This window comes from Suillus subaureus, assembly GCF_016647635.1.
Source record: "Suillus subaureus strain MN1 chromosome Unknown BJ212scaffold_24, whole genome shotgun sequence".
NCBI classification, from domain to species: Eukaryota; Fungi; Basidiomycota; class Agaricomycetes; order Boletales; family Suillaceae; genus Suillus; species Suillus subaureus.
This window is the reverse complement of record NW_024538580.1, coordinates 553,825-581,319: the sequence shown is the minus strand read 5'-3', so window position 1 is coordinate 581,319 and position 27,495 is coordinate 553,825. Positions and strand designations below refer to the sequence as shown.

General features: G+C 48.4%; 12 protein-coding genes across 12 annotated transcripts; 4 read left to right on the top strand and 8 right to left on the bottom strand.

The window, feature by feature from the left end:
- Positions 1 to 105: 105 nt before the first annotated feature.
- Positions 106 to 1,127, bottom strand: BJ212DRAFT_1482798 (uncharacterized protein; the record flags this gene model as incomplete). Its single annotated transcript, XM_041340488.1, has 2 exons — positions 106 to 881; positions 932 to 1,127. The coding sequence occupies 2 exons, from the start codon at positions 1,125 to 1,127 to the stop codon at positions 106 to 108; spliced, it is 972 nt and encodes a 323-aa protein (XP_041191218.1).
- Positions 1,128 to 1,284: 157 nt separating this feature from the next.
- BJ212DRAFT_1447991 (zf-DHHC-domain-containing protein) lies at positions 1,285 to 3,232 on the top strand (the record flags this gene model as incomplete). The annotated part of the gene is made up of 9 exons (XM_041338475.1): positions 1,285 to 1,430; positions 1,478 to 1,553; positions 1,606 to 1,727; positions 1,776 to 1,792; positions 1,839 to 1,987; positions 2,040 to 2,125; positions 2,177 to 2,276; positions 2,394 to 2,508; positions 2,694 to 3,232. 9 exons carry the CDS (start codon positions 1,285 to 1,287, stop codon positions 3,230 to 3,232), a joined length of 1,350 nt encoding a protein of 449 aa, XP_041191217.1.
- On the bottom strand, positions 3,198 to 5,490 carry BJ212DRAFT_427038 (Bromodomain-containing protein). Its single transcript, XM_041343171.1, has 5 exons — positions 5,122 to 5,490; positions 4,885 to 5,069; positions 4,731 to 4,833; positions 4,553 to 4,681; positions 3,198 to 4,505 (listed from the first exon to the last, which is right to left on the bottom strand). Exons 1-5 carry the CDS (start codon positions 5,326 to 5,328, stop codon positions 3,366 to 3,368), a joined length of 1,764 nt encoding a protein of 587 aa, XP_041191216.1. The 5' UTR covers positions 5,329 to 5,490; the 3' UTR covers positions 3,198 to 3,365.
- Positions 5,491 to 7,993: 2,503 nt separating this feature from the next.
- On the bottom strand, positions 7,994 to 9,116 carry BJ212DRAFT_1275605 (copper homeostasis protein CutC; the record flags this gene model as incomplete). Its single annotated transcript, XM_041331232.1, has 7 exons — positions 7,994 to 8,324; positions 8,386 to 8,434; positions 8,503 to 8,532; positions 8,583 to 8,611; positions 8,665 to 8,822; positions 8,882 to 9,029; positions 9,067 to 9,116. The coding sequence occupies 7 exons, from the start codon at positions 9,114 to 9,116 to the stop codon at positions 7,994 to 7,996; spliced, it is 795 nt and encodes a 264-aa protein (XP_041191215.1).
- Positions 9,117 to 9,197: 81 nt separating this feature from the next.
- BJ212DRAFT_1367921 (histidine phosphatase superfamily) lies at positions 9,198 to 12,305 on the top strand. Its single transcript, XM_041336166.1, has 14 exons — positions 9,198 to 9,667; positions 9,714 to 10,066; positions 10,120 to 10,213; positions 10,269 to 10,291; positions 10,341 to 10,370; positions 10,420 to 10,466; positions 10,524 to 10,570; positions 10,699 to 10,798; positions 10,974 to 11,192; positions 11,250 to 11,320; positions 11,391 to 11,408; positions 11,498 to 11,694; positions 11,769 to 11,894; positions 11,989 to 12,305. The coding sequence occupies exons 1-14, from the start codon at positions 9,315 to 9,317 to the stop codon at positions 12,234 to 12,236; spliced, it is 1,926 nt and encodes a 641-aa protein (XP_041191214.1). The 5' UTR covers positions 9,198 to 9,314; the 3' UTR covers positions 12,237 to 12,305.
- A 71-nt stretch (positions 12,306 to 12,376) lies between these two features.
- Positions 12,377 to 13,234, bottom strand: BJ212DRAFT_1275755 (uncharacterized protein; the record flags this gene model as incomplete). Its single annotated transcript, XM_041331239.1, has 3 exons — positions 12,377 to 12,784; positions 12,844 to 13,103; positions 13,174 to 13,234. The coding sequence occupies 3 exons, from the start codon at positions 13,232 to 13,234 to the stop codon at positions 12,377 to 12,379; spliced, it is 729 nt and encodes a 242-aa protein (XP_041191213.1).
- A 551-nt stretch (positions 13,235 to 13,785) lies between these two features.
- BJ212DRAFT_1275545 (uncharacterized protein) lies at positions 13,786 to 15,782 on the bottom strand (the record flags this gene model as incomplete). Its single annotated transcript, XM_041331229.1, has 15 exons — positions 13,786 to 14,226; positions 14,282 to 14,354; positions 14,405 to 14,427; positions 14,481 to 14,518; positions 14,569 to 14,686; positions 14,733 to 14,740; positions 14,795 to 14,846; positions 14,896 to 14,921; positions 14,974 to 15,096; positions 15,158 to 15,200; positions 15,252 to 15,336; positions 15,390 to 15,439; positions 15,492 to 15,544; positions 15,676 to 15,695; positions 15,745 to 15,782. The coding sequence occupies 15 exons, from the start codon at positions 15,780 to 15,782 to the stop codon at positions 13,786 to 13,788; spliced, it is 1,191 nt and encodes a 396-aa protein (XP_041191212.1).
- A 754-nt stretch (positions 15,783 to 16,536) lies between these two features.
- BJ212DRAFT_1447985 (glycosyltransferase family 22 protein) lies at positions 16,537 to 18,962 on the top strand (the record flags this gene model as incomplete). Its single annotated transcript, XM_041338474.1, has 9 exons — positions 16,537 to 16,548; positions 16,569 to 16,642; positions 16,695 to 16,801; positions 16,857 to 17,008; positions 17,063 to 17,222; positions 17,282 to 17,568; positions 17,623 to 18,084; positions 18,151 to 18,621; positions 18,672 to 18,962. The coding sequence occupies 9 exons, from the start codon at positions 16,537 to 16,539 to the stop codon at positions 18,960 to 18,962; spliced, it is 2,016 nt and encodes a 671-aa protein (XP_041191211.1).
- Positions 18,963 to 20,101: 1,139 nt separating this feature from the next.
- Positions 20,102 to 20,404, top strand: BJ212DRAFT_1242903 (uncharacterized protein; the record flags this gene model as incomplete). The annotated part of the gene is made up of 1 exon (XM_041329614.1): positions 20,102 to 20,404. A coding segment is annotated over one exon (303 nt), but the record flags the coding sequence as incomplete, so codon positions are not given.
- A 798-nt stretch (positions 20,405 to 21,202) lies between these two features.
- Positions 21,203 to 21,667, bottom strand: BJ212DRAFT_1275487 (histone-fold-containing protein; the record flags this gene model as incomplete). The annotated part of the gene is made up of 4 exons (XM_041331222.1): positions 21,203 to 21,278; positions 21,328 to 21,464; positions 21,514 to 21,585; positions 21,641 to 21,667. 4 exons carry the CDS (start codon positions 21,665 to 21,667, stop codon positions 21,203 to 21,205), a joined length of 312 nt encoding a protein of 103 aa, XP_041191209.1.
- Positions 21,668 to 24,530: 2,863 nt separating this feature from the next.
- Positions 24,531 to 25,826, bottom strand: BJ212DRAFT_426477 (uncharacterized protein). The gene is made up of 5 exons (XM_041343170.1): positions 25,443 to 25,826; positions 25,277 to 25,390; positions 24,822 to 25,221; positions 24,670 to 24,774; positions 24,531 to 24,619 (listed from the first exon to the last, which is right to left on the bottom strand). Exons 1-5 carry the CDS (start codon positions 25,644 to 25,646, stop codon positions 24,594 to 24,596), a joined length of 849 nt encoding a protein of 282 aa, XP_041191208.1. The 5' UTR covers positions 25,647 to 25,826; the 3' UTR covers positions 24,531 to 24,593.
- A 34-nt stretch (positions 25,827 to 25,860) lies between these two features.
- Positions 25,861 to 27,381, bottom strand: BJ212DRAFT_1367897 (uncharacterized protein). Its single transcript, XM_041336165.1, has 5 exons — positions 27,218 to 27,381; positions 26,864 to 27,144; positions 26,329 to 26,809; positions 26,173 to 26,277; positions 25,861 to 26,122 (listed from the first exon to the last, which is right to left on the bottom strand). The coding sequence occupies exons 2-5, from the start codon at positions 27,089 to 27,091 to the stop codon at positions 26,115 to 26,117; spliced, it is 822 nt and encodes a 273-aa protein (XP_041191207.1). The 5' UTR covers positions 27,092 to 27,144; positions 27,218 to 27,381; the 3' UTR covers positions 25,861 to 26,114.
- Between the last annotated feature and the right edge of the window lie 114 nt (positions 27,382 to 27,495).

The following is a 27,495-nucleotide window of genomic DNA, read 5'->3' as shown; positions in this document are numbered from 1 at the left end:
TGTATTTAGTGTAGCGGTCATATTTTTCTCGTTTCGATGGAACAAGATTTCATTATGAACGAAGCTGATTAAGGTCACAGAGTTGCAGAGACTGCCAAGTTCTGATTAAGTTTTTGTCTTGAATGTAGTGAAGTCTCGCATACCTGACGTGGAACTGAGTCCTGCTTGACGCATGAGCTCCACAGCGGCGCGCCTCGGCTTCAATCCAACTTCTCTCCTACGAGCCAAAATCAACTTCGCGTAATCTATCGACCCTTGCGTTTGTGTTGTGGATTCAACGCCTCCCGAAAGATATCGCGAGTAATCGCCGGCACGTTCTTTCAAGAGTTGCATCCGTGAGTCAATGCGTGACTGTGCAACTGATGGCTGAACGACATATGGAATGAGGGCTGGGGAACTGAACAGCTCCGACAAGTCAGTGTTGTTGAAACTAACATGCAATGGTGGCGGGGCGGATTTGTTGACTTTATTAAGATTCTCGATGGGAGATGTGGGCTTAACAACGCGGCTTGGCTTTGGAACCCTTGAACTTTCCCTCCGTCGGTCTGTGCGCATTCCTGCTGGTGCCGACCTGATCTCTGCTGGCGCAGATCTAATCTCTGCTGGTGCTGACCTAGTCTCCGCAGGAAGGGGCCGTCTCAGACGAGGGTGAGCGGCAGTCTGCGGGCTCGAGGGTCCATCATTGGAACGTCTCTCCTCATCTTTCGGGGGTCTTTGAGACCTCCTAGATAGCAGAGAACCTGTAGCAGGCGAAGTTGGCTTCGGTGTATTTACAACTTTAGCCTCGATCTTTTTTGGTGCAGCCTCAGCCAGCAGCCTTTTCTGCCTCTGAGCAGCGCGTGCAGCAAACAGAGAAGTGGTGGATGATGGAATGATAGAGGCTAAAATCACTGTTTAAGGCCAAATATCGCGGACTGAGAAAGTTACGCACGAATTTCTATGTCTCCCAATGAACTAAGTCTTGGGGCACTCCGACGCGTTTCTTCTACCGAAGCAGCTACTGACTCTGGAACCTTAACATCTGAAATAAAAGATGCAAATGGGCTGTTCGTAGAGTATGACCGGGTTGTCTGCTTGTAGCAGCGTCCTAGATTGCAGAGCCCAGCAAGAGCCCTTGAATGCTGCATGATGAAAGAGCAAAAACAGCGAAACTGTAAATATACTAATTGACATAATGGTGAATTTCCTTTCTCGGAACCCTGGCTTCGCACAGTCTTTGGTTGGTGATAGCTACTACGCTCACACTTCGTCTTACCTAGATCTTGTTCGACCTCACACCAAGACATGCACCCCATCTTGGGGCGCATTGCCATTTGCTTCGTGCTATTTCTTATTCTTTTCCCTGCCTTAACCTGCCAAATCTACATTATATGGCCTTGGTATGGGCGTGAGTTGTCTGTAGAGCTCATAACTCTTCTCTTGCCATTCAAGTGAGCTTCATTAATCCGAATGTACTTTGAAATTTATGCTCCAATAGTGTCCTTGCTGCATCACTACTATGGAACTACTACCTATGCATAGTTACTGATCCCGGAGAGGTTCCGGATGGTTGGGTACGCCTAAGGCTCAGCCGCAGTCATTCAGATTGATGACACTATCTCTCAGAAACCGGACACGCAATCAAGCGAAGGGTACGAGGTTAAAAGACTGACAGGTTGCCCCCGCTTTTGCCGTACCTGCGAAAAGTTCAAGCCTCCGAGGTCCCATCATTGCAGACAATGCAACAGGTGAGCAGGAGCTTTCAGCGAATTATTGCGATGCTGACTGCTTGATAGATGCGTGCTGAGAATGGGTAAGCACTTTTGGGCATCCTTCTCTTCACATTCTGACTGCCACAGACCACCATTGTCCTTGGACAAACAACTGCATCGGCCATTTCAATTATGGACACTTTATTCGTTTTCTATTTTACGTGGACGTAACTTGCTCGTATCACTTCGTTATGGTCTCATACCGAGTCATGGCCGCATCTGGGAGACGGTACTATGTAAGTTGTTTCCTGAAGTATTGAACCTGTAACTGAACATAGAGCAACTCAGGACGAGCCAACGGGTGCCGAACTTATCTTCATCATATTGAACTACGTTTTTGTCATCCCCGTGATTCTTGTAGTTGGAGCTTTCAGGTATTGCTACTTTGCATGCAGAATTACAGTTTGCTCACCGTGACTATACAGTCTTTATCATTTTCACAGTCTGTTGGGCAATACCACGACTATCGAAGGCTGGGAGAAAGATAAAGCTGCAATACTACGACGACACGGCAAAATTGAAGAGGTAAACCTTCCCTCTAGGTAAGCTGTAGCGAATTAACTAATCGTGTCGTACACAGGTCAAGTTCCCATATGCAAGTATCTGATTCATGTCGACAAACAAATTACTGATGTATTGCAGAACCTCGGCGCGAGGCGTAATATTGCCTCAATTCTCGGAAACAATCCACTTTTGTGGTGTTGTCCAACCGTCCCTCCTGGAACTGGCCTTAAATACCAGCTTTCAGTTGCTGATGGTGAGTGGAATGAACAGGCTGCAGCACAGAGTCGCCGAAGGAGAGTGGACGATTTGGAACTGTGACCGCTATATCTGGTAGCTGTCATTTTCCTCTGACGTCCTCGTTCTGTCGTGTCAGTACGCTCATTGCAGCTGCGTTATTATGTTTGATATGACGCCTCGTTGACTGATCTATTGATATAGAACATTATAACTGGCCTCCTCGAGACCCGGATTTGTCTAGCCAGCTACCCTTCAAGCTCCCTGACAGTCCATGGACATACGAGAACGGGGGTGTTAATCCCAATCTACGTCCAACAAATGGTCAACTACGTGGTGTCAATGGTAACCGATATAAATCCACGCAAGATCCTGTCTCTGTTTTACCACCTTATCATCCAGATTACGAAGATCCTGGAGTTAATACCCATCCTGGACGACCATATTCTCCTGACAGTGATTCAGATTACTCAGAAGAGGAGCACTCCGGAACTGTCAGGGTGCGTCGGGGCTCGGAGGGGTACGAGGTGCGCCCCGTAAATCGGGAGCAGTTGTTTCAAGAATACGTGCAGGACCAGATTAATGAGGTTGGCCGATACCAAGTGTATGAACCTGAGCACACTCTAGAGAGTGACGAAGGTTTTGAGGAGGATGAGTTCGATGAGAATACCGATGAGTTATCTGGGGATATTGGGGATGCTGGCGCAACCTCGGACGATGACGTTCCTCTCGCATTACGATGATTGGTATTGGACTTTTGTAGATCACTAGAAATTCTTTGGAAACGGACTGCGTATTGTATTACAAGCGCGATTAATAGAGAGAATATAGGTAGATAAGGCTGGAATCTAAAGTGGGGGTCGACAAGTACAACCGCTATATGATGGAAACTCTCTCCAAGTATACTTTCCATACGTATCCACTCTTCTCACCGACTTCCAAAACATTTGAACCAACTTGAAGGTCCATATTCCACACGCCATCCTCGAGCTTGTCGTTCATAGCAGTACCGTTAAGATTAATCAATATGCTTTCCTGTTGAGGTGTAGGGGCGTTCTGAGCTTTCTTCTGTTCAACTTTCTTCGCTAGTGCAGCCGCCTTGGCTTTCGCTTTCGGATTCTTTGGCGGACGGCCACGACCACGCTTCCTAGGACTGGGCTCTTCCTCCTCCTCTTCATCTTCTGGCTGTTCATCGTTCCCATCGCCTTCATCATCTCCGGTTTCATCATCATCTCCAAAGAATCTGATCTCTGCAACGGAGATCGATTTCTCGCCTTGGCAAAGTCGTATGGCCCAGGTTTTGACTCCATCACGATGATCAAGCCAGAAGGGTCTGCCACGAGGCTTGGTTATCAAGCAAACGCCCTTGAGTGCTCGATGTCCAGTCAATACAGGTGCAGGTGATCTTGAAACCGATTGAGATGTCTGAACCTGAGGCGCTGGCTGTGTTCGTATTGCAGAAGATGGTATTGCGGGTGTCGGAGGAGCCGGAGCCGGGTGGGTGTATTGGTGATAGGTGGCATTGGGATAATACTGAGGTTTAGCTACTGTTGGCTGATACTGCGATGGCTGTGTCGAGACTTGTGGCGATGGTGCGGCTTTTGTTTGTGTTGCTGGTGTCGGTAAAGGAGTAGGGACTTGAGCAGGAGGAGCTGCAGCGACAAACGGTTGAGGTGTAGGGGTGGGTTTATGTGCAGGTGCAGCAATGGGTTTTGAGCCTTGCACAGATGTAGTCGTTGGAATAGGCACTCCAGCTCCAGGTGGCAGCTGATTGATCGAGGATTGAGCTGGACTCTTGGCATTTCCGCCACTTGCAGGAAGGCGTAACGTTAACGATCCTCCAGTAGCGCCCTCTTTTTCTGGTGGTTTGGCTGACGAAGAAGTGACAGTCGTAGAGGATCCTGCAGCCACAGTCGCTGTCCCTGGAACTTTCAATTTGATCTTTGCTGGAGGCTTCGCGTACTGTGGTAGCGCGTGCGGCTCTGGCATGTCAGACATGAGTTGACGGAAGTAATCCTGTTAACGTATGAATGAGAATACTGCTCAGGGTATGCGATACTTACTCGAAGAATGATTGCATCTTCCCAGATTTGACTGTGGTCCTGGTTGAACTCGAGAGCATTAGAGAACACAAGCTCGACATCAGTTGCAAAATCTAGAGAGGTTTGATATTCCTTGCGCTTCAGGTGTTTCTGGTAATGTCGTGAACACATACTCCAGAGTTAAGTATGTGCGACTTACAAAAATGGTCTCTATGCACATTGGGCGTTTGATTTGTGTATAATACATTGGATAGTCCTTCTTCGACGGCATCTCCATGAAAACGTTAGAGAGCACACGGTGTCTGTTACTTGAATCAAAAACAAGTTGTAGTCGAGAAGGAAGGTGAACTCACGTCTCTTCATCAGCTTTATCGACAACCTTCTGCAATCTAGCCTTCAAGAGGCGGGTCAAGTTAGGCTGTTTGTTCTTCTTCTCACTGTCTCCACCGTCAGCAGCCTTATCCTCATCGTCGTCTCCATCGCTATTCTTCTTGACTTTCTTTCCCGTCATCTTCGTATACTCCTTATTTACGAATTTCTGCCCAAGGGTGAACTCATCAGTGTAAACATAGGACAAAGGGTAATCTCACCAGCATGAATTTGGCGTCGAGCCAGATTCGACTGTTCTTCTGATTGTACTTTTTGGCGTTTGAAAAACAGAGGTCGAAATCTTGTCTGATATCGTCGAGAGAGTTGTATAAACCATCATCTATTTTTTGCTTGATATCGTCCAAGCAAATTGGTTGTTGAATGAAGACATAATAATCAGGATAATGGCGCTTTGAGGGCAAGCGCATGAATGCTGGCGAGCATATGTAACCTCTGTGTGATATACGGAAGAAATGTTAGCGAGATCAGAAAGGAAAATGGCTTGAGGCGGCTGTGATTGCGTCTGAGCTCAAGTTGGGTTTGTTACTCACTCTTTATTGACCACGTCCTTCAACATCTGCCACAACTTTGTTCCCTGCTCCTTCAACCCAGCTACACCAGAACTGCTACTTTCTCCAGTGTCCATCTGAATGTCTTCATTAGCCGTATTTCCTATGGCGGTTCCTGTAGCGGCTTGGCTAGATGATGCTCCAACTTGCTTTTGTCGCTTTGTTCGAGAGCCGTCCACATCTTCATAATTCGACAAATGACCAATCTCTCTCTTCATCATCGTCATACAGTCGTGGCCGTTGGTCCTGGCCAAAAAAAACCGAATACCAAAGAAAATAGCGACGAATTTCAGCTTGTGTAGGTCTCGGACGCTCAACGAAGACGAAAATGGACTTCAGAGTCACGTGACTGGTTGGCGCAACGCCAAAGGAGTGATCTACTACGGGACCCTGCCAAATTGAACTATTGTGCATGTTCTAGATGGATAAAGATGTTCAACCATATGTCACACTAGTGTCTAACTGCAAAATGCACTTCTTTCGCTAATTCTTGCAACTCGCAACTTGTGTATCTGGCGCTTCGCCGCATATTCGTGGTTCCACCTCCGAAAGCCCACGAAGTATCTTTCCATCTCTCCTTTCCATTATCGTCCATGCCTATTATCGAGTAGTCTCGAAGCAACATTGCTCCCCCGGCTGGCGAAATTGCTTGATGTCAATACAACTCCATGAGATTGCTATATGTGATCCACTCACTCTAAGATACTTGGACACGTCAACAAAGTAAACGAGTAAAAAAGCGCCTGATCGCTCTCGGTAACATATGACTTGGCTTGTTTGTAATTCCATTCCTCCACAGACCACTCATTGTTGCTGTCACTATCCGGGATCGCATGCCTGGTGCATGTAGAATCTAGCTCCGTGAATATCTTGCGGCCTAGCCCGTCGAACGCTCTTTATGAATCCCAAAAAGTGAAGAGCGGCGATGATCCATTTTGAAGGATCTCATTCTAGTCGAGCAGGGCCAGAACGATAGTCAAGAGGGAATGCGTGCTACCTCGACAACTGTTAGGACGTTGTATGCTGTGTCATAAAGACAAGGCATATACATGCTGCAAGCTGATCAGACATTTCATAGAATACGGTTATAAAATCAAAAACATACAAAGTTGTAATTTCTCTCCCCACCAGCCAGGGTAGCCAACACCTAACCAAGCAAATCAAGAAGGACTCGTGCAACAAGGACACGCACGCACAAGATTACCCCTGGATGTATCTTCGTCTGAGTATGGTTGTAGCCCGTCCCAGTGGGTCAGCCTAATTCCTGGTCAGTCGATCCGCTTGGCACGAGTTCACGAGGATAGTGCAGTGCCAGACTACAACGGTTTCAAGCCGTGTTCTCATCGAATTTCCATTACCTACCAGCAGGCTTAGTGATTCGGCCACCGTATACGAGGCCACCCACTGGATCTCTCCAAAGGGAACCAAGGGCTACGGGAACTATGTACCCGGAAAATTTCACGAGAAGAACTGTTGGAATGCTTCAGCAAACGTTATCCATGATTTCCTGCCTTGAGTGCCTTACCATAGTATTCATGCTGAAACCTCACGACTGCGAATGATACATTGGTTGTCCTGATACAATTTTACGCACGACTCACCCAGGTCCTGGTCTAGATTTTCGCGATCAACCAACTTGACACGCTCATACATGGGCTTGAAGAAGATCCACCCACGAGAATAGAACAAGCCACTCGTGGCTGCGTATCTAAAGATGTGTCAATTAATCTCCTGCTAGTAAAATGGCCTTCAGTTATGAACAATCGACTCAAGGGTCGTGCTGAAGATCATGCGTGAAACGCTGTAGAATTCAGACCCGTGTTCCAATAAAGTTGACAGATGATATATATATGATGCAGTCGATGTCGGAGGCACTTGAATTCATTAATATGATCAAAACGACATGTACAACGTTCATGTAAACACACCACCAGTACTGCGTCCGTTAATTGAGATCATCAGCACAACGTCAATTTCAACGGAGCTCTCACCTTGATTGACTCTTAAGCTTGAAATGCACTGCACCCGAAAACAACCAAAATGACACATTTGCCCTGAACGCGCAATGCAACCAAAGCCTATGGTAGACAATCGTAATTCTTGGCGAAATCGTAAGTCTCTTTCTACGAGGCCAGTTGCAGAGTGATCTTGCCGAAAATCAGCAAGTTGCCAGTAGAGGAATATCATGAGCAAGGTCTCTGGGACCAGTTGTGGGAGGTCTCAGGTTGACGCACATGGCTACAGCAATATGTGAGTAGAAACAAAGAACATGGCATTACTCCACCATATTGTTACTGTAGGAGCTGGCTGCTGTAACGAAGACATCTTATCAGAAAATGTGGTTGATGTTTTGGGAGTGAGTTCAAGGTCCAATGACCTTACGATACCTATATATCTAACAAAATTTTCACCTAAGTCTGGTAGGTTGACTCTTTGAGTTCGAGGCAGACTATACCCAGGAAACGCTATTAGTTGGATGAAGATTCCTAATTTTGGTCTGATTCCCTACTCAATATAGGAGCAGTCATGCTTCCTTGAAGGAATCGATGACATCTTTGACTGCACGGATTGCGCTCGCGCTTGTCCGCCAAATTCCCCATTCATTGGCTCCGCCAATCCCCATGCCCATTCCGTCTCGACGCCAAATCGAGGCCCCATCGATCCAACATCCACCGCTCATATGCACTTCGCGCAGCCCATGGGACAGCAACGCCTGGCATAAAGCACCGACTGTGTATGAATTAATGCCAGATCCCGGAAGAATTTCGATGCGTGGATCCCGATATTTTGCAAGGTCTAGTAGATCCTTCAAGACATCAAGAGAACTAGGCGAGGTGGCGGCCGTGCCCTGACCGCTTCGAAGAAGTGTCAAACATCGACTTGAATTCAGCTACCCTGAGTATTTGTAGTGCTTACCTCGTCAGGATGCGGGTTAGTCCATCAATTTTGGACAACTGGTGCCATGCTACAGTAGACAATCAGTGCAAGCTTAACAGTCAAGCCTATATTTTGCCTTGCCATTCCTCGTGTCACGAGTCATGTCAAACGCTCGGTGAAAACAGACTACGTAAATAAGTCCAGGAAAAAAACGAATGATGAATAGTTGACATTACCTTGCAGAGGCAAAGCTTCCAAGACAAGACTAGAATGAATGTTGGCGCTCTAGGGCCTTAGGAGCACAATAAGAAGGTCTACCGCTGAGTACGGGCCACGTCCACATCTCCTTCAGGATTGAGAACGCCGAACACGACACCTTGGACGCCATTCTCTCTAAAGCAACGTATATCCTCGACTATCACGTCGAATTCAGCCTCAGTGTATACAAAGTCACCAGTCCGAGGTCTGATCATAACCTAGTGGGGCAAACTCGTCAGTAGCGAGAAAGAGCCCAGATAACGGTGATGTCGGCTACCATGATCGGAATTGTAGGTGCCACCTTTCGAATAGCTTTCAACAGCCCAAGGCTGGGAGTAGTTCCTCCGCCAAGACCTAGATTGCTGCAGAGTTCAAGACGATCTACTCCCGCTTCAACGGCTCTGAAAGAGACCAGCAGTAACCAGCTGCTCTTGCAGTTGAGATGCAAGGATTCGCACTCACGCTAAAGCAGACTCAATCGAGTCAACACAAACTTCAAGAATTAAGGGCATGAACAGGAAAGCAATATGGCTGGCTGTGAAATAGTAGTATGTAAACACTGAATAGTTCCGTACAACGTAGCCGAAAAGGGACTTTTGTTAAGCTGGTTCACGGCCCATCACAGCCCACGACGTAGTCTTCCCTAGACGGATCACACAAAAGAAAGACAGTCTAGTACTACGACATTGAGCACCAGTACCAATAGATCGATGGGGTCAAAGCAGGACGTCGAGGCTGGCTCAAAAGCAAAATACGGCGCATACGACGACGCACTTGTTGAGCCAGAACGCGAATTACTCCTACCTACAGGATCAGACTCATCTACAGCTAGTACTGTCAGTACGCCACGATACAGCCTTGTGCACCTTGTATGTGCCTTTGTTGGAGGTGCTGCTTTATGCATCGGTGCACGCTTCCTGCTCGACGTCTCAGGTATTGCTGGACCACCTCGACTGGGAGACGACGTGAGGGCACAAGCGCCACCGTACGTTGGTTCTACGGAAGTGCACCATTTCCCGCCTGTAGCTCCTACAAACGCTTTCCCTGACCTCTTTCCAACAAGGTGTGTTTCATTCAAGTCGGTTGAACAAAGCTAACTTAACCTGCAGCGTTGGGTATCCAGGTGGTACTCCTACTGGCGCAGAGCCCGGCCTCATTGCAACTGCGCCTTCCCTCCCCTTGCAGACCGGCGCAGCACAACTTGTTGCACCTCCGAAGATTCACAAGCACATCCACTCTACGCATGATGACAATATGGAAGAAGAAGAGGAAGAATATCACAAACACTATAAATCCGACCGTCCTTTTAACCTTTTCCGAAGCTGGGGCAACCTTTCTCCGTGGTACAGTGTCCCCCGTAGAGCATTTGGCGTCGATGACACCGCAGAGCCTCCTGCTGGATGTGTTGTTACTGGCCTGCATTTACTTCACCGTCACGGTGCCCGTTATCCGACCGCGTGGAGTGCGTGTTATCCTTCCATTACAACACTGATAGTAATATACTCCCGTCAATAGCGAATTTTGGTGGTCCTGCCAAGTTTGCTACCCGTCTACACGAGAGCGCATCGCAGTGGGAGGCGACTGGGCAACTAGCATTCTTGAATGAGTGGTAAGGTGTCCTGCTCTATTCTCTCGACTTGTATCTCATGAAGGGGTGCGCATAGGACTTACAAGCTAGGCGAGGAAGGTATGACTTTCACAAGTACAGTAATATGCAATGTTCACTCTTCAATCAGTGCTCACTCCCTTTGGCCGACAACAATTATGTGTGTCTATTTTCTCCTCCCCTGAAAAGCTCTTATCGTGCCCATATAGATGACCTTGGCGTATCTATGCGTCTCAAGTATGGCTTCCTACTCAAGGTCTGTCTGCTTTCTTCGTGCTACAAAATCCGCACGATAACATGGAGGAAATGTTAGAATTTTACGGAGACGAATACGATTCCTGTATTCCGGACAGAGTCTCAGTAAGTGATCTGGTTTACTTTGTCAGTTTATGTACCGTAATACTGCCTATTTCTTTACTCGATTTTGTTAATCCTTCTGGCCTGCATTTCCCTCTTTCCGATAGTAAACTAAATGGTTAAACCCGCAGGGATCGCATGCTTGCTTCGGCACTCAACTTTGCAATTGGGTTCTTTGGCTACCCTTTTGAGGGGCAGTACCAACAATTGATTACGATCGAAGCTAACGGAGTGAGTTGTTCGGTCTCTTGTATATTGTTTTACTCGTTTCGTCATTTCGCTACCTTATGCTGTTAACAGTTCGAATTTCGTTTGTCCTCTTCCGGTACATCTTCTTATCTGCCCCTTCCCTGCGCATAGCACCTTCCCCAAAAGACACAATACTCACTCTGATATATTTTGTCAGTTTAACAACACCTTCGCCCCCTACAAGACCTGCCCAAATGCCAAAGCCGCCGGCAAAGCGGACCGCTCGCTGCCCTACGTTAGAGAATGGGTTTCCCACTTCCTAGCAGAAGCCCGGGAACGACTGTCGAGGGCGATGATCGGAAAGGACGGTCTGCAGGGTGAGTTCGCTTGGACCGGGGAGGAAGTGTACGAGATGATGCAGATGTGTGCCTATGAGGTACGCCCATTTGTGGTAGAACGTCCTGCCTATTGTAACTGACTGTATCATTGATAGACTGTTGCTCTCGGTTACTCCAGATTCTGTGATCTCTTCACAGAAGAAGAGTGGGAGGGTTTTAATTATGCGTATGTCCTTTTCTTCCCTTTCTGTCTCCTGCGGTACTATTTACTGACAGTCACTTATGCGTTATTATAGGCTTGATTTGACATTCTGGTCAGCACACGTGCTTGCGTCTGTAGGTTTTTTTGCTGACCATGTTCTTTCTCCGACTGCTCGGACTGTGATTTGCCCCAAACCCGTAGGTATGACTCTGCTTTCGGTTCACCTGTTGCTCGCGTCCAGGGTGTCGGCTATCTCCAAGAGCTCGTCGCGCGACTTACCCATATCCCGATTGCGACCCACAACAGCAGCACTAACGCCACACTTCACACGCCCGAGACTTTCCCGCTAGATCATGCTCTCTATGTAGACGCTACGCATGAAGTTGTTGTCCTCAATAGTACGTGCTCTTACATATTGTACCATGCAATATCATACTCGCCACATGATAGCTGATCGGTTACCGGCACGTAGTTATCACAGCGCTTAATCTGAGCACGCTCGCAGCAAGCGGTCCTCTTCCTGCAGACCATATCCCTAAAGACCGTTCATTCCGTTCCGCAGATCTCGCACCTTTCGCGACTAATATGCAGTTCCAGCGTGAGCGATTTGTGATTGCTTCTGTTTTGGAGTTTTGCTAAGTTACGTTTTGTTCTTTCCCACGATGATTCTACGTTCCGCACCTACTTTTCAGTCCTCTCCTGCGCATCTACCCCGGAACCCCAAATCCGGATCATCATCAACGATGGCGTCGTTCCTCTTCATGGGATTCGCACCTGCCCGTATGATGACAAGCACGGAATGTGCCCACTTCCCGCCTTCATTGAAGCTCAGCAGGAGACGATCCAAGGGACAGACTGGGCGTGGGGATGTCATGGAGACTGGGAGGTACCCCCAGGTAGTGCGTGGAATTCAACAACGGGAGACACGCCTCAGGCATAGAACGGTTATAGTCAGATGGAAGGGACATATCGAGACAATAATTTTTCTGCACTGTGCACACACAATACTATTCAATTCAGTTATGCCTAATACACACCGTTGACTGTCTATGGTGAAGAACATAAAATAATAAATGAAGTTCAGTGTCCCAAGCTTTCATAAAACTTCACCATCCTACGTACATCCGGGCATAACGCGAGGCGTACCCGTTCACAGTCCTGTACAACACCTTGCCCTTTCAGCTCAATCCAAGCACCCAAGCTTCCGGTCAACGGAAGTGCCGAGTTCCCCGATCCCAGGGAACCACTCAAGCCTCGCACTTCGTTGGCCAGTTTGTCTCGCTGAATGGACCATTTGAGCTTTCTAACCACAGGCAACAAAGACCGCGAAACAGAGAGCAACGACGATTCGATGTCAGGTAAAATATGAGAGTGATACAACAACTTGAGGCCAACAGGTGCAGGCGCACGTCTTCGAAGATGCGAAGCAATAATATGACCAGTACGTTCGCGTTGTAGTCGCAGGCCGCTGTCGTACTGATCCACAGACTGCGCGTGGTTGTTAGTGGTTGGGTTTATCATCGAGCAGAGTCTAGACGCGTTCTTACGTGTTCTGTGTAGATATACAGGCCCATGCGCAATCTTCTTTCGATATTATGTCCGCGGATGACGTGCCTATGCACGAGGTCCGTGATGGTTGGTCTGAGTAAGGTACCGTGAGGGCTTCGCGCGAATAGGGAATGACCGACGCGTGATGGCGCGACTACTCGGAGTCGTATGAGATGCAGCACTGGGTCAGCTGCTAAAAGAGCGAGATAACCATGAAGTTTGGAGAGTGCTGCAAGGTCGGGCAGATCCAGAAATGACACTATCAGATTCATGACAATGAGTACCGGTTAACATGAGGAGAGTCGTCGCAATATATTACAATGACTTACGAATATGAAGGATTATCTCTTGCGGCAGGTCAAGCAGATTGAATACGCGAACACTGTTCATCGTTCGCACTGTTGTACAAGTCATATATACATGAGGGAGAGCAACAACTGCGGATCTAAACTTGCGGAGAAAACGTGCCCTTAAGAACACTCGGACGATTCAACGGAATTGGACCAGTAAAGCGGGTGCAATTTGACTCAGCAATTATGGAGGCACCAGGGTTCACGCCGCCAGGGTGAAGTGGCTCAGACAATGTCCTATGCCAGTTGGCGCGTATGGGTTGCGTATTGGGTCACAAAAATACACGGTATAGACAGAACGAGAATCAAGGAACGGGAGGGCAGAAGCGGGTATAAAACCCGAGGAGTTTTTATGTACTTGAAAACCTTGGGTAATCCGGGACCGGGAGAAGCTAAAAGTACATGATTAAACGTTGATGTACGTACGCGCTGCACGGGTTCCGAGGGACAGCATGGCGTAGTCTAGTGAATGCAAGTGCAGAATGCACGAACCGTCCTTTGCGTGGATATCAATGAGAATCTGGAATCAATGCAATGCGATCCGGAGCAGAAACGAGAACTTGAATTGGAGAGCACAGAGCCGTCTGGTGCTCATATCGTGGACGTCGTCTTCTCTATGTCAATCCTAATCCCTGAGACGGACGACATGCCAGCTGCTCCACTTTCGTCAGTCACACTTCCTGGCCGAGCGTTGAACCCCATTTCAATCGAGTTGTAGGCGGGGGCTGGTGTGGCATTTTCCACCGAACCCAGTGAGCGTGTGCTATCTCCACCATAGCCCATCCCGAGCTCAAAGTGCATCTCGTCAAGCTCCACCTCAGCTGCTTCAAGATCGGGCGGAATGCTTCCTATAGTGCTCAACATAACGTTTGAAGTGATCGTTGAGCCTGGGCCGCGGTGGCGTCCGCGGCTAGGCTTTCCGCGGTGACCAGTATTGGAGGTAATCACACCGGATTTTGTTGCGAATGCGCTAACGCCCGTTCCTTCTGAATGGGAAACGGTCTCTGCGCCACGTTCACGAAGATCAAGGATCTGAAAAGAACGAATGAGGATGCTTTTGAATATGCATATTGGAAATCGAGCATACCAAACGACATGCCAACAATGGCGCCATCATAACGCTCAGTGGGATGTTGAGCGCAGATATCACTTGACGAGGTCTGTGAATAAACATAAACAACAACGAAACGCACTACCACCATGCACTGACTGAAGGTAGAAAATTCCATTGATCTGGAGCAATAATTAGTTTACGAGAGCAAGTGTGAAATGAAAATCAGGCATACCAAGTTGGCAATAGAGATGAGAATGTAGTAAAAGACACCTGATTTTTTGAGTTAGTAGGTTGTATACGTTAAGCATACGAGTCAGAACCTTCTCGAAGGAAAGTTTGAATGAGTTTGCTACTTGGTCCACCACTGCGGCGGCGAATTGCAAATGCTTTCCAGACAGTGATAGCAGTAACTATAGTGTCGAACAGAAGTGGGGCAATCTACAAACGTTATAGACTAATCAAAGTTGACGAGAGTGAAACTCACGAAGAAACCTGGAAGCTCGATAAGTAAGGAAAAATACAAGTTAGTCGCAAATGAGAACTCACCGAGCAAGTGAGCCGAATGGGGCCTAGAAATGGGGAAACATGGCCCTTCCGTCTATGCTAGCGGTTTTAGATTTTCCCCTCGAGTTGCGAGAGTGACTCACAAAGGGCGGAGTGACAAACGGAAGAACTGGTAGTTTTTGTTAGAGTAAAATTAAAATCATCAGTGCTGAGAAACATACGCATCATTTCAGAAGTATCGACAAAAAGTTGATACCCGACAACACCAGCCAGCGCACATATAAGTGCTGCCAGTAGGTAGTTATTACGGTTGAAAAACGCGTAAGTACGAATGAGCAGAACAGCTGGCATGTACGGTCGGAATTCAATATGTGAAAACTGGGAGAACAGTAAGGAAAGACGGACACTCGGACCCAACTTGGTTCCACATGGCCAATGCGACAGGAATCTTACAGCGGGATTTGAGTGATAGTTTGCGGGATATATGCGCCTTACTGACCTTGTAAATTCTCTGGCACTCTGCTTCGGTGTGGTTGGTGACAAAAGCATATAAAAGATACGGAACGACGGCAATAACCCAGTAGCTAAAGAACGCGGTGGTGACTTGTATTCAAAATTGCCTATAATCGATACTTACCGACAGAAGAGATATGCAGTCTTGACGGGCGTCCAATGAGTCTTCCAGATCTTTGATGTGCTCGTCAGTAGGAACACCCGGGTGAGCAATTATAAAATTTACAAAACGCCATTCTCTAGGCAAGCTAATGGCCCAGTCCCAGACAACGACAGCATCTGCGAATTAGTACTAATGAGAAATTGTCGACGAAGAGTGTTTATCTATTTCAATACGTACACATGCCTAGTGGACAGGGGGGAGCGAGGTCAGCAAAAATCGCGTTTCCTACAATGTTCCGAGTCCTTACAGCAAAAGTAGACCTGTGTGCTGCAGAAAACGCGTTAGAAGTAGCTTTCTGGTCAGAAAAGTTGCCTACATGTAAATAAAATGTTGAGCTGTTTCCAGTTCCCCCATCGTGTGTTGAGGGGGTGAAAAGATGAAAAATGAGGATGCTAGACGACAGTGAAGAAAGAAAGAAAAAACTTGGATGAGGACAGTGACAACACGAAGGGCGAGTAGTAAGCTAGTACGGGGGCGACAATTGCGACGCCACGGTAAGGCAGAAGGAAGCCTATTTCAATATTGGAAGATAACCCAAACTAGGCCGGCATTTTCCATGTTCAGCATATCCCGTTGGTGAATACAGCAGCCTATAGACCATAGGGAGTCCCGAATCTGATCTTCCGCTTCGCGAAGCGTCACGGAAGCACGCGCGCTGGAACCGACCATGGCTGCGAATCAACCATTACTTAGTTATTGATCACCCTTCCGCGCGTCTTTTGACTCTATCAGGCTTTCACCTTGCCACTACCAGATGTATATCGTAGATCTGGCAGTCCTCTTCAGTACGGCAACCGGGCTCCATCCAGCGACTACCGCTTAATGGAGCAACTTTGCCGAACTGCGCAATTTCTAATTTCAGAAAACAAGACGAGAGAATCGTCGCAGGTCAGCTCGACAACGCGCGAACGACGCCAGGGGTTCGAGAATCGACACATGTTGGTCCACTACACGATTCAGTCACATGATCAACAAAGTCAAGACCGCGGAATTATTGTGCCTCATTACGTAAACGTTATGACACATCGATCACGTGGTAGTGCGGACCACAGCTTCTCCAACCTCGCCGCTTGAGGGTTGTACTGCTTCAAAGAAAAGTCAGGTCTTCATGGCCTCAAATGTTCAAACTTTGCGCTTGAGACGCAAGAGGACCCAAAACCATCTATTCCGTCTGTTGCACGGCATTCTGGCATTCTGCAAGATCAGCTTCGCAGGTAATTTACTTTGTCTTACTCATTTATGATTTTCTACCCATGATTTCTCCAGGTCCGCTCGCAAACCATGGAATCCGGACTTTTTGACAGCGGTACGCATCCTGTTGCTCATCCGAGTAGCAGCGGCTATGTACACCAATATACAAGATTGTGATGAGGGTGAGTAACACAGAAACTTGTGTTTATTAATTCTCTAAGTTACATGTCACGTCAGTGTTTAATTTTTGGGAACCACTACACTACATCGATCATGGTCATGGTTTCCAGACATGGGAAGTCACCCCGATGTATGCCATTCGAAGTTGGGCATATGTCTTGTTACACCTCATACCTGCACGCCTCCCCCTAACTCTTAACCTTGGAAAGGTGAGTCTTCGTAATACGATTGCATTTACTATCGCGTTGAACTTTTCGATGTAGCGCCCTGCATTCTTCGCAGTCCGCATAACTTTAGCCGTTGTATCTACGCTTTGCGAAGCCAAACTATGCCGCACTGTAGTCGAGAAAATTAACGAACGGGTTGGTCGTTACTTGTTTTTTATGCTGCTGTTCAGTGCAGGCATGTGGAACGCTGCTCCGGGTAGGATCCTTTCTCCATGTTTTCGTCAAAATCTTCGTTTTGGCTGAGTATCCACATAGCCCTCCTCCCTTCTTCTTTCGCAATGTACGCAACCACGATCGCATTTACGTATTCCCTCGAACCACCGAGCATCAAGAACAAGCGGAGAACTTTATTTGCAACAATGCTTTTTGCTGCAGGAGCTATTGTTGGATGGCCTTTCGCACTTGCTCTCTCGCTGCCTTTTGTGTCTGAAGAATTACTCGTTTTTGGTGGAGATCGAGTTGATCCAAACTCACGCAAATCATGGATGATTTCCCGCTGGAAACGCCTCTTCATTGCCGGTCTTGTGTCCGTTCTGATATTTGTAGGCGCTCACTATGCATCATTCGCCCATACCTAATAATTGCTTTTGTCGCAGGTTCCCGTCATAGCGATTGATAGTGCTGCGTATGGCAGATGGAGCATCGTACCTTGGAACATTGTCCGTTACAATGTCTTTGGTGGGTCCGAACGTGGTCCTGATCTATACGGCACAGCCCCCTGGTACTTCTACATCCTCAACCTCCTCTTGAACTTTAATATCCTCGTGCCTCTCGCTTTTATTTCTCTGCCTAGTCTTGCAGTTACCTATAGGGTCGATCGCAAGCGGCTCGGGATATCCAAACCTGGCCCAGACCAGAGTTCTCCGTTTACGCTACTCGCCCTTCGTCTAGCACCACTATATGTCTGGACGGCTATCTTAACAGCGCAAGCGCACAAGGAGGAACGTTTCATGTTCCCTGCATATCCCCTCATTTGTTTTAATGCAGCCGTGGCCCTATACCTCATCCGCGGATGGATGGAAGTCGCATACATCTCCGCCACCAAGTCTTCATATAGGGTATATTTATGCTTATTATCCACACATGCGTTTGCTTACGTTTGCTTTGCTCGACTGTCACAATAGGCTTCAAGATCCATCATATTTGGTGCAACAACGTGCACCGTGATCGCCGTAACGGGGCTTATTTCTCTGTCTCGCGTCCTTGCGTTGTGGCATTACTACCACGCGCCGCTTTCCACGTTCAGCCACCTCGAGGCTGATGAGCTTCCGCGGCTGCTGAATGTTACTGGGCTTCTCCCGCCTCTTCTTCCCGGGACGGAAGAGATTGATAGACCTTCCATCGACTTGGCACCCATAAGGGCGTTTGATCTGAGGCTCTGTCTAGGGAAGGAGTGGTATCGTTTCCCGGGTCACTACCTCATTCCCAACGGCGTGAAAGTCGACTTTGTGAAGAGCGAGTTCGGGGGGCTGCTTCCTGCGCATTTTGAAGAGATTCATGTCGAATCGACCTCCAATGGATGGTGGGACAGGCCAGGTTCGAGGATCACCCCAGCGAGCTTGAACGACCTTAATAAGGAGGCACCAGAATTTTGTGTCAGTGGTCGAACGATTTTACCCGAGGCATTTCGTTGACTCTCTTTCAGGTGCCCATTGAGTCTTGCGACTACCTTGTAGACTTAGACTTCCCCGAGCACCCAGTGTCATCACTTCTAGAACCGCGATACGCAGTTGACAACGATACCTGGGAACGAGTATCATGCTTCCCATTCCTCGACGCATCACATTCATCACTATTGACCCGCGCGCTCTGGCTCCCTGGTTCGTGGTGGCAAGACAAGAACGAGTTCGGAGATTACTGCCTGCTGAAAAATAGGGAGAAAGTGCACGAGAAAGAAGTCGAGGTTGCGTCGCGTCTTCAGGATGGAAAGCTATAAAATGTTGTGCGTGGCGACGCCATGTAGATATATGTGCAATAATGATTGTTGTCAGCCCCCGTGAACATTGAATACGAGAGTGCGGCTGACCTACTAGAGAAAGATGGTACTGCTACTTGACTGTTACAGTCATTTTATCTTCCTCCTTGCTGGCCTACTCATTCGCAGAAAGTATGCTGTCCTCAACGCACGTCCGTCTGACCCGCACGTCTTCTGACTTGCGTTTGCTTGCCACTACGCTTTACCCTCCGTCACCTATTCTCAAATCAAGTGACCTACTATCACCAAGCACGTCTGGTGAAATACCGCTCGTCGTCGACTTCGTAGTTGACAAATTTTCTACGCCCTTAAACTCGCCCCTCGTATTTGGATATGACACCGACGTATGCACCCCACCGAAATTGAGTACACTTGAAATAGACACAACAGCTGCACAGGGAAGAGTCTCAAAGTTGCCTAGGTCCCAGATGACAGCCTCCTCACTGGCAGCACTGTCCTCTAATCTTGCAAGCCCCCGCAGTGTCGGCGAATCACTGCTTGACGAAGTCTTTTTCACTCCCAAGTCGTCTCAGTCGTCCCAGTCGCTCGTTTCTACCCCCTCACCTTCCCCAAGCCCCCCGTCCAAGTCTCTGTTCCAGTTGACACATGTTCGTAGCTTGGCTGTATCGGACTCGGCCGGCTCGTCGCTGTCAGAAACCCCCAGCGCTAGGATTGCTCTCGGAGGCGCAAACCGACAAGCCTGGGTTTTCAACTCCAGAATGACATCCAATTTAGCTATGGCTATTCCTGTAGAGGACAAAGAGAACGAGCAAACTATACACCTTGGCACCTCAGCGACATTCTCGACACTGCCGACACCTTCCTTTGCTCCTCCGTCGCCATCGCCCAGTGTAGATGTAATTTCTCCCATATCTTTTACATACTCCAGGAGACATCGCAGACCACTGGAACGCTCGGGAGCCATTCATCACTTGAAGACCCCTCGCTCAATCCCAAGGACTTCTCGGCTGCATCCACATGCCCGTGAACCCCAGTCCCCAGTCATCGCACCTGTACGCACAACCCGCTGGCAGCTCACTGACTCTCCTTCGGCAAGTTCTATACATTCGTGTCCTTCTGCAAGTACTACCTCAGGCGTCTCTAAGCATCCCTATCTTCCACGCGATCTGGCTTGGCTCGGAGGGACCGAAGTTGAACTCTGGATTGACCAGGAAGGCTTCCGCGCGATCCGATCCATGATGCGACTCATGGGGTATTCCCCACGCTCCCGTTCACTGCTCCCATATGGCGGGCGTGGCGTCTCCTCCGACGTGAGCGGAGGCGTTGCGGAGTTTATGCCAGTCAAGCGCGAGAGCTTCGCATTCCACTATGCGACTCTCGATGGTCCGCCGATACTACGGCGCGTCAGTGTTGGTGGGGACGAGTCGCGTGACTATCTCTCCCGGCACGCGGCGCTGAACATCAAGACGAACGGTGTGTATACCGTTCTCGGGAGCGAGAGCATGGCGCTGGGAGGCTCGCAGGAACATGTGAAGATGCAATGGAAATTCGATTACCTCGTGGACGACCGTTACACGGACGGGTCGCGGAGGGTCCTCCCCGGCGAGAAAATCATCACGCCACTGACGTTTTCATGTTCTCCATTCTTGCTGCACCCAATGCAGGGTAAGAAGGTCGGATTCGTGCATCTCGTGAAGAAGAGCGTCGTGCCGAAGCTCTCCGCGGAGAAGCTGGAGCCGCCTGAGCGTCCCAAGAACGTCGAACAGCTGAACCAAGTACAACGAATGGCAAGTCGCAGGCGTATGCGCAGGCATGGGCCGTCTAGGTCGGATGCCCATGCAAACCCGGTAGCAGTTCTTACATTGGCAAGCGATGCCCTGGTTGGCAGCTCTCCCTTGGGACCATCGAAGGGTGGCAGAATACTCGAAGGTACCAGACTGATGCAATACACTCGGAGACGGAGGGCCTCATCAGCTGGAGAACACAGTTACGTCATATCAAGTTTGCATGAACTCATGTCTGCCCCACCAGTCACTATTGCCGAGCACGCAACGGCCGAGCTGCCGGAGATGACCACACTCAGAAACGGAGACCCACCCCGAACTCGCCTGAACACAACACACACCATCATGGATATCTGAAAGGACGCCAAGATGATAAACGGCCCGTCCGATTTGGAGGGTGAGTGAGTGAGATATTTAAGGCACTACTGGTACATACTACACATACAAAGGAATAAATCATGCACCGAAACCGTATAGAGTGCGCCCCGACCGCTTCAGGGCATAAACGACATCAAGAGCAGTGACCGTTTTACTACAGTATGGATGAATGAGTGAGTACTGAAGTGAGTTGTGGGGCTTACCGCTTAGCGTGTTCGGTGTAAGTGACAGAGTCGCGGATAACATTCTCCAAGAAAATCTTGAGGACACCACGGGTTTCCTCGTAGATGAGACCTGAGATACGCTTCACACCACCACGACGGGCAAGACGGCGAATAGCCTAGAAACATTATGAGCAGACGGTCGAGTGCCGAGCTTTATAGACGCACTGGCTTAGTGATACCCTGGATGTTGTCACGAAGAATCTTGCGGTGACGTTTAGCACCACCCTTCCCGAGGCCCTATTGCACTGTGAGTCGGAGCAACGATGAGGCGACGCCAACCAATATAACACACCTTGCCACCCTTTCCACGTCCAGACATGCTGTATGCAGTGAGTTATATGTGTTTCGACAATTTACAGAGAAGGCGGATAACACTCGTAGTGTCGACGATGATGGTGGTGAAAGAAGGAAGGCGAATGTTCAGTCAACGATCATCGGTCCGTCAATTATACGCGTGTGGTCGTGTTTGTGACAATCACGTGACTGGCGTCTTCATTGATTTACTGCTGCCTGGCATTTAAGACTCGGCGACTCCGCTGAGTTCCGAGTCACACCCGGCCTTGAGATGGCCCAAAGAGTTTATTAATATTGTTGACTTGTGCACCCCTCATCTGCCAGATTGTCACTGCAATAACAAGGAATGGCTTCTAATGATCAATCATCTCCAGTGGCTATAGTACGCGCACGCATTTCACCGCGACTACGCAACCGCAACCTTCGATGGCCCACCAATGCTGCGGCGCGTCAATGTGGACAGGAACGACTATGCTGAACACCAAGACGAGTGAGATACATATATTTCTCAGGAACGAGAGTGTGGCGATGGGAAGCTCGCAGGAGCACGTGAAGATACCACGGAACTTCGACTACTTGAGACCTCGGAGTCATACAGACGGTTCGGGGCAGGTTCTCTCCATCGAACAGATCATCACGTATTCTCATATTCCACCCAATGCAAGGCAAGAAGAGTTCATGCATTTCGTGAAGAAGAACGTCGTACTAAGGCTCTCCGCAGAGCAGTTGGAACCACTTGTGCGTTCTAAGCATGTTGAGCAGCTGAATCAACTACAACGAAGCATGAGCAGATATGGGCCGTCCAGTTTGTATTCTTATATTGGCAAGTGGTACTGCAATGAAGGAACCTCTGCTGAATATCTTGACAAGATCCACACGTCCTGTTTTTGTGTAAATAACGCTCTAACTTTGGGCAGACCAAATAGAAGCTTAGGGACTGTCGTCCTTTCCTTATCAACGCTAATGTTGAGGAAACAGGCAGTAAGAGCAAAACTAAAACTGTATAATAATTGCAAGTCCAATGATGCTTTTGAAAACCATCCTAGACTCAGTAAATATGCCTACCTTTGAGGCTCGAAGGTTTGTCCTCCAGCATTCATCCTCATTACACGCACCATTGCTGACGATGATCTATTTTCTTATAGAAGCAAAAGGTTGTCAGGATACAAGGCCTCTTCGAGAGTAGCCTCACTATAGTGTCGTAGCCAACCAGAATCCAAGACAAAGGTGCTGTGTACGTATATTCACAACTACACGTTCAGCTGATGGTGTTGGATACTATTATGTATGCAATAATTTTACCAGCTGGCTCTAATCACGCTCATGCTCATCTATCACAGACTCGGACATCAATAAGTACTGTTCTCATTTGACGTTCACCATGTATCAGGCCATTCACCAGGCTAATGCGCTGCCGATAAACTATGAGCCATATCGCCCCTGTTCAGTTTAAGATTGATAGTAGACTTGCCCAGGTGCGTACATATCAGTCACTGCTTTGCCTTGCTAGCTAGCACCTTCTGGATATAACTGTCACGCTTCCACTTCCCAATTCCGACAATAACAAGCAACCCATGAGGATGCAATGTGTCTGGCCGAGAGCATGCTGGTGTTGGAATCAAAATATCCTTCATGGCCGATTCAGGGTTATAGTGATACAGCAAGGAACATGTGTAACAGTGTGAGCGACTTCGCCCACATTCCTCCTAGAGGCACCCTATTAATTGGGGAAAGATCGAGCAATACTGATAAGTGGTGCAAGCCCAGATAGGTCCTGCCATAGAAGGTCCAGTGCAAGTCCAGTGAATGACTTGCACGTCGAAGCAAGCGCCAGGAGTGTTCTATTCCTCCAGCGCTCCGTAAAGGCGTCATGGATCAATTGGAAAATTTTCCACTGAAGGTCAGGTATGATCATGCAGCGAATAGATGCAGACGACGAAATAGTAGGAACATCACTGTCCCTTTGTCCACCATCTACCTCTAATTAAGGGGAACAAGTTTCTCGTTGATCCTCGGCGTTTTCTACAAAATACTGAGCCTCCTAGTCAAGACAACTAAAATTTGACTGGAACTAACTTCTTTCCGAGCACCCACGAAGTTCTCAAAGAGTTACCAAGTCGCAGCCTTTTCCCTCTCAGCGTTCGGCTCATGGACTACGGAACAGCAAGATGGAATGGGGCTTTGATTGACCGGACTATACTTATGTTCAAGTTCATTTTAACATAACGCCCACCTAATCAGAATACAATTTCTGCCGAGTCCCTACTGTTCACATGCCAGAGGTTACGTACGTTACCCATGTTGACTCAGATCTGGCAACTGCAAGTTTTGCATAACAATTTTGATGATATCGTTGCACTAATACTATGTTTTGAGCTCGTCACTAACTACATTATCACGTTTTCGGCCACTCCCGTGCTGAAGACGCTTGGGACGTAGTTCGATACTACTATCAACTAGGTCCCCATGTTCTGCCAATCACCGATTGGAAGCCATGCCGCAGCCTTGAACACTTTCTCCACGGGTTTGGTTTTCTGAACGCAGACGACGTACCATCTTTAGATGCGTTCATCCGTCGTTGCCTAATGGTTAGCTGGCTCGGTCCAGCTCCGCATCCTAGTGTGCTGGAACTCCTAAGTGACAAGAGGCTCGAAGACATGTGGTTATTCCCTTGCTCTTTGTATCATCATTCAATTACTTCAATGGGTGTAACATGCAACGGCCACATTCTGTATAGATCTTCTCGTGAGACACTCCCCCAACACCGGCAGGGGCATCGGTTCTTTTCTTTGGGGGTCGTTGGAGCAACCGTGACTGAAATTTAAACTGTATTGGATATTAATTCTGGGGGTGAAACAAATCCTGTATTGTGCGAGTAGGACACAATGGAGATAATACAATTGAGAACACGAAAGCACCAATAGATGCATGAACAAGAACGAGCCTGAGGTTTACGCAGTCGGTTCTGGCTGTGGCACTTGTGTTGACAGTAAGGAAAGCACAGAGACGATAGTGTCTGGAACTCACAGGTCCAACCAATACTTTGCATATACAGATACGCTTCATATGCCGCTAATTCCTTTGCTATTTTCTGGTTTCTACCGAGACCAAAACCCCGCTCGGCATCGTTTACTACATAAATCAACAAGTCGTTCGAGACTGGAACCAAGTTATCTTACTTTTACATTTCACTTCCCACCTGGGATCATGCTGCGGACCATTTGCGGAAGCGATCCACTCGACAGGAATTCCCCGTTGGTGACAAGTTTGGTTGAACAGGGCAAGTGTGCCCTGGGGAACTCCTGAAGGTATGGTTGATGCTTGCGGGGGGGTCGGATAATATGGAGGCGGGGCGGTTTGCGACGTACCCGCCGTCTGAGGGGTGGCCGGGAGTGACGCCGCCGCACTGGCAGGTGATAAAGGTGGTACCATCGACAAAGTGTTGTTTTGCGAGTCATCCACCAAAGCCGGTGGTTGGCTCTCAGGCTTCACAAGTTTACTGACCCAGTTAGTTGCCGCCTGTAAGCCATCTTGGAGACAAACAGCTCCAACGTAACTGTTGAAAAGGAAGCGAGCTTCCTGAAGAAAGGCAGTCATACGGCGTGCATTTCATATACATGGTAATATTCCATACCTCGGGGTTGTCGAGAGCGCCCCTCCCTCCTCTCACACGTCTCTTCAGTTCGGTATTATACGCGTCAAGCCAAGCAACCATGCTTTCGTTGCTTAGGATTTGCTCCTGTTTGGTCTAGCCACATTATAGCGATTAAGTACGAGCGATCACGGTATCACGAGCATACCTTCAGCTCTTCGGCAGACAACATAGGTCTTTCTGCGAATAATATAAACGTCACGATGGTGTTCAACACCGATTTTCCAAGTTGTGCGAGTCTATCGCTATTTCCATGTGGCGTGTGGTCATTAATGACACCTTGAGTCAAAGCGCGATGTGTGAAAACATCGAGCATCAGATCTTCGTGCAGCGGAGGAAGTGGAGGAACCATATTGCAAAGTAGTCTAGTGGTTCAGTGACAGCTTAGGGCAAGGGATGTTTCGGCGAGCTCAAGATCAGTGGCAGAACTCAAGGTATTTATCGATCATGGTATAGCGAAGATCAGTGGAAGCACAAAGGCGGAGGGCGTAATAGGAGCTTCCAAAGAGGGACTTATCTCACGCGTGTATCAAAGAATTACCTTACGAAGCAAGGCCATGTTGGATGGAAGATAATCTGTCGGTCACCTGGTGTGAACATCGGAATGTCATTCAAATAGAACGAGTCTATCCGACACTTGTGGTAGCGACTCTAGTATCCGAACCGATACAACGATAACTGCCCAACCAGCGGAAACCAGGTCGAGGGAAGGAGACTTTGAAATAAGAGGCAGTTGGGTAGAAAATCATACGAATACAGAAGACTCAGATAATATACTGATACATTCCGTTGATATAAGCCCGAATGTTGTCTGCTATTGCTAGAGGACTAGAACAAAGGTCAGAAATTGGGCGCATTGGCAATTTCTGGCTACTTACGGCCCCAGCCTGTAGCCTGCATGTACTGATATGCCTCTGTCGCTGCTTGCTCCTTTGCCTGCTTCTGGTTTCTACCTACCCCGATTCCACGATGCTGTCCGCTCACTTCCAAGTTGCTCAGATAACCGAGCACACAAAAGAAGGCTAGGAGCTTACCAATACATTTCACTTCCCACCTCGGATTGTGCGGTGGCCCCGTCATCTCCGGTTTCCACTCTACAGTGAGTCCCCTTTGCATACACGTCTGATTGAATATTGCAAGTACACCCTGAGAGGGCACGGGTGGCGGCATCGACGGCATTGGAGGAGGCGCAGTGCTTGGCGGAGGCGGGGGTGGGGGCTGAGAATAATACGTTGGAGGTGGTGGAGGCGGCGTTGCAGCGGGCTGGTTGTTGGTTGTATCTCCTGGTACTGTTGGAGGCTCCGAGGAAGGGTTGACAAGGCGTCCGACCCAGTTCGTGACTTCTTGCAATCCCTTCTGGGTGTACACGGCGCCGACGTAAGAATTGAAGAAGAAACGAGCTTCTTCAGGCCTGTCAAGTACACTTTTGTCTGTACAACGAATTTTAGCCTTTAATCCGTAAAGAGAAAGCCAGTCTCCAATGTTCTTGTCGCTCAGCATGTCAGCTTGGCGCATCTATGGTGCCATCTCAGCAATACACAAAAATGATATTTCTTGACAATTACGAACTTTAAGATCATGGGCGGGAAGCATCGGTTTCTCTGAGTACAATGTGTACACGACGAGCATACTGAGCACCGAGCTACCAAGCTCAGCCAATCGCTCGGTATTTCCATGCACGGTATTCTCGTCGATGTCTTTACTCAGCAAAGACTGATGCGTATATACGTCGAGCATGAGCTCTCCTTCGATGGGAGGGAGCGGTGGCAGTGAGTGCTTTAAGTTGTTCATGGCCATCGTGGTATGGACAAGACAAGACAGGACTCCCTTGTTATCGCTTAATAAACCTGCTGAAGGCACGGACAACCGAGTTAGGCATCTTTCGATACGTTGGAGCTTTTAATGTGCCATATTGGTACTTACAATGTGATTGTAAAGTCTGGCAGACCACTGGGATCGCAATGAATGATCGCAACCTAAGAAAAACTGGCCACGTAGTACGGCGTCTGTCTGTCTGTTATTCGAGTGCTTTGTGTGATACCTGCAAAACAGATCAGCTGTACAAAGAAGGTGAGAGAGAGTTCAAGGCGCTTCGGAGCCGGAACACACCCGTCAAATCCAGTTGCCTTTTCTGACCGAACAATCGATGGCGGTCACGTGCATTCGTCCTTCCTCCAGACTTTCAGGTCCGTGACTGCAGT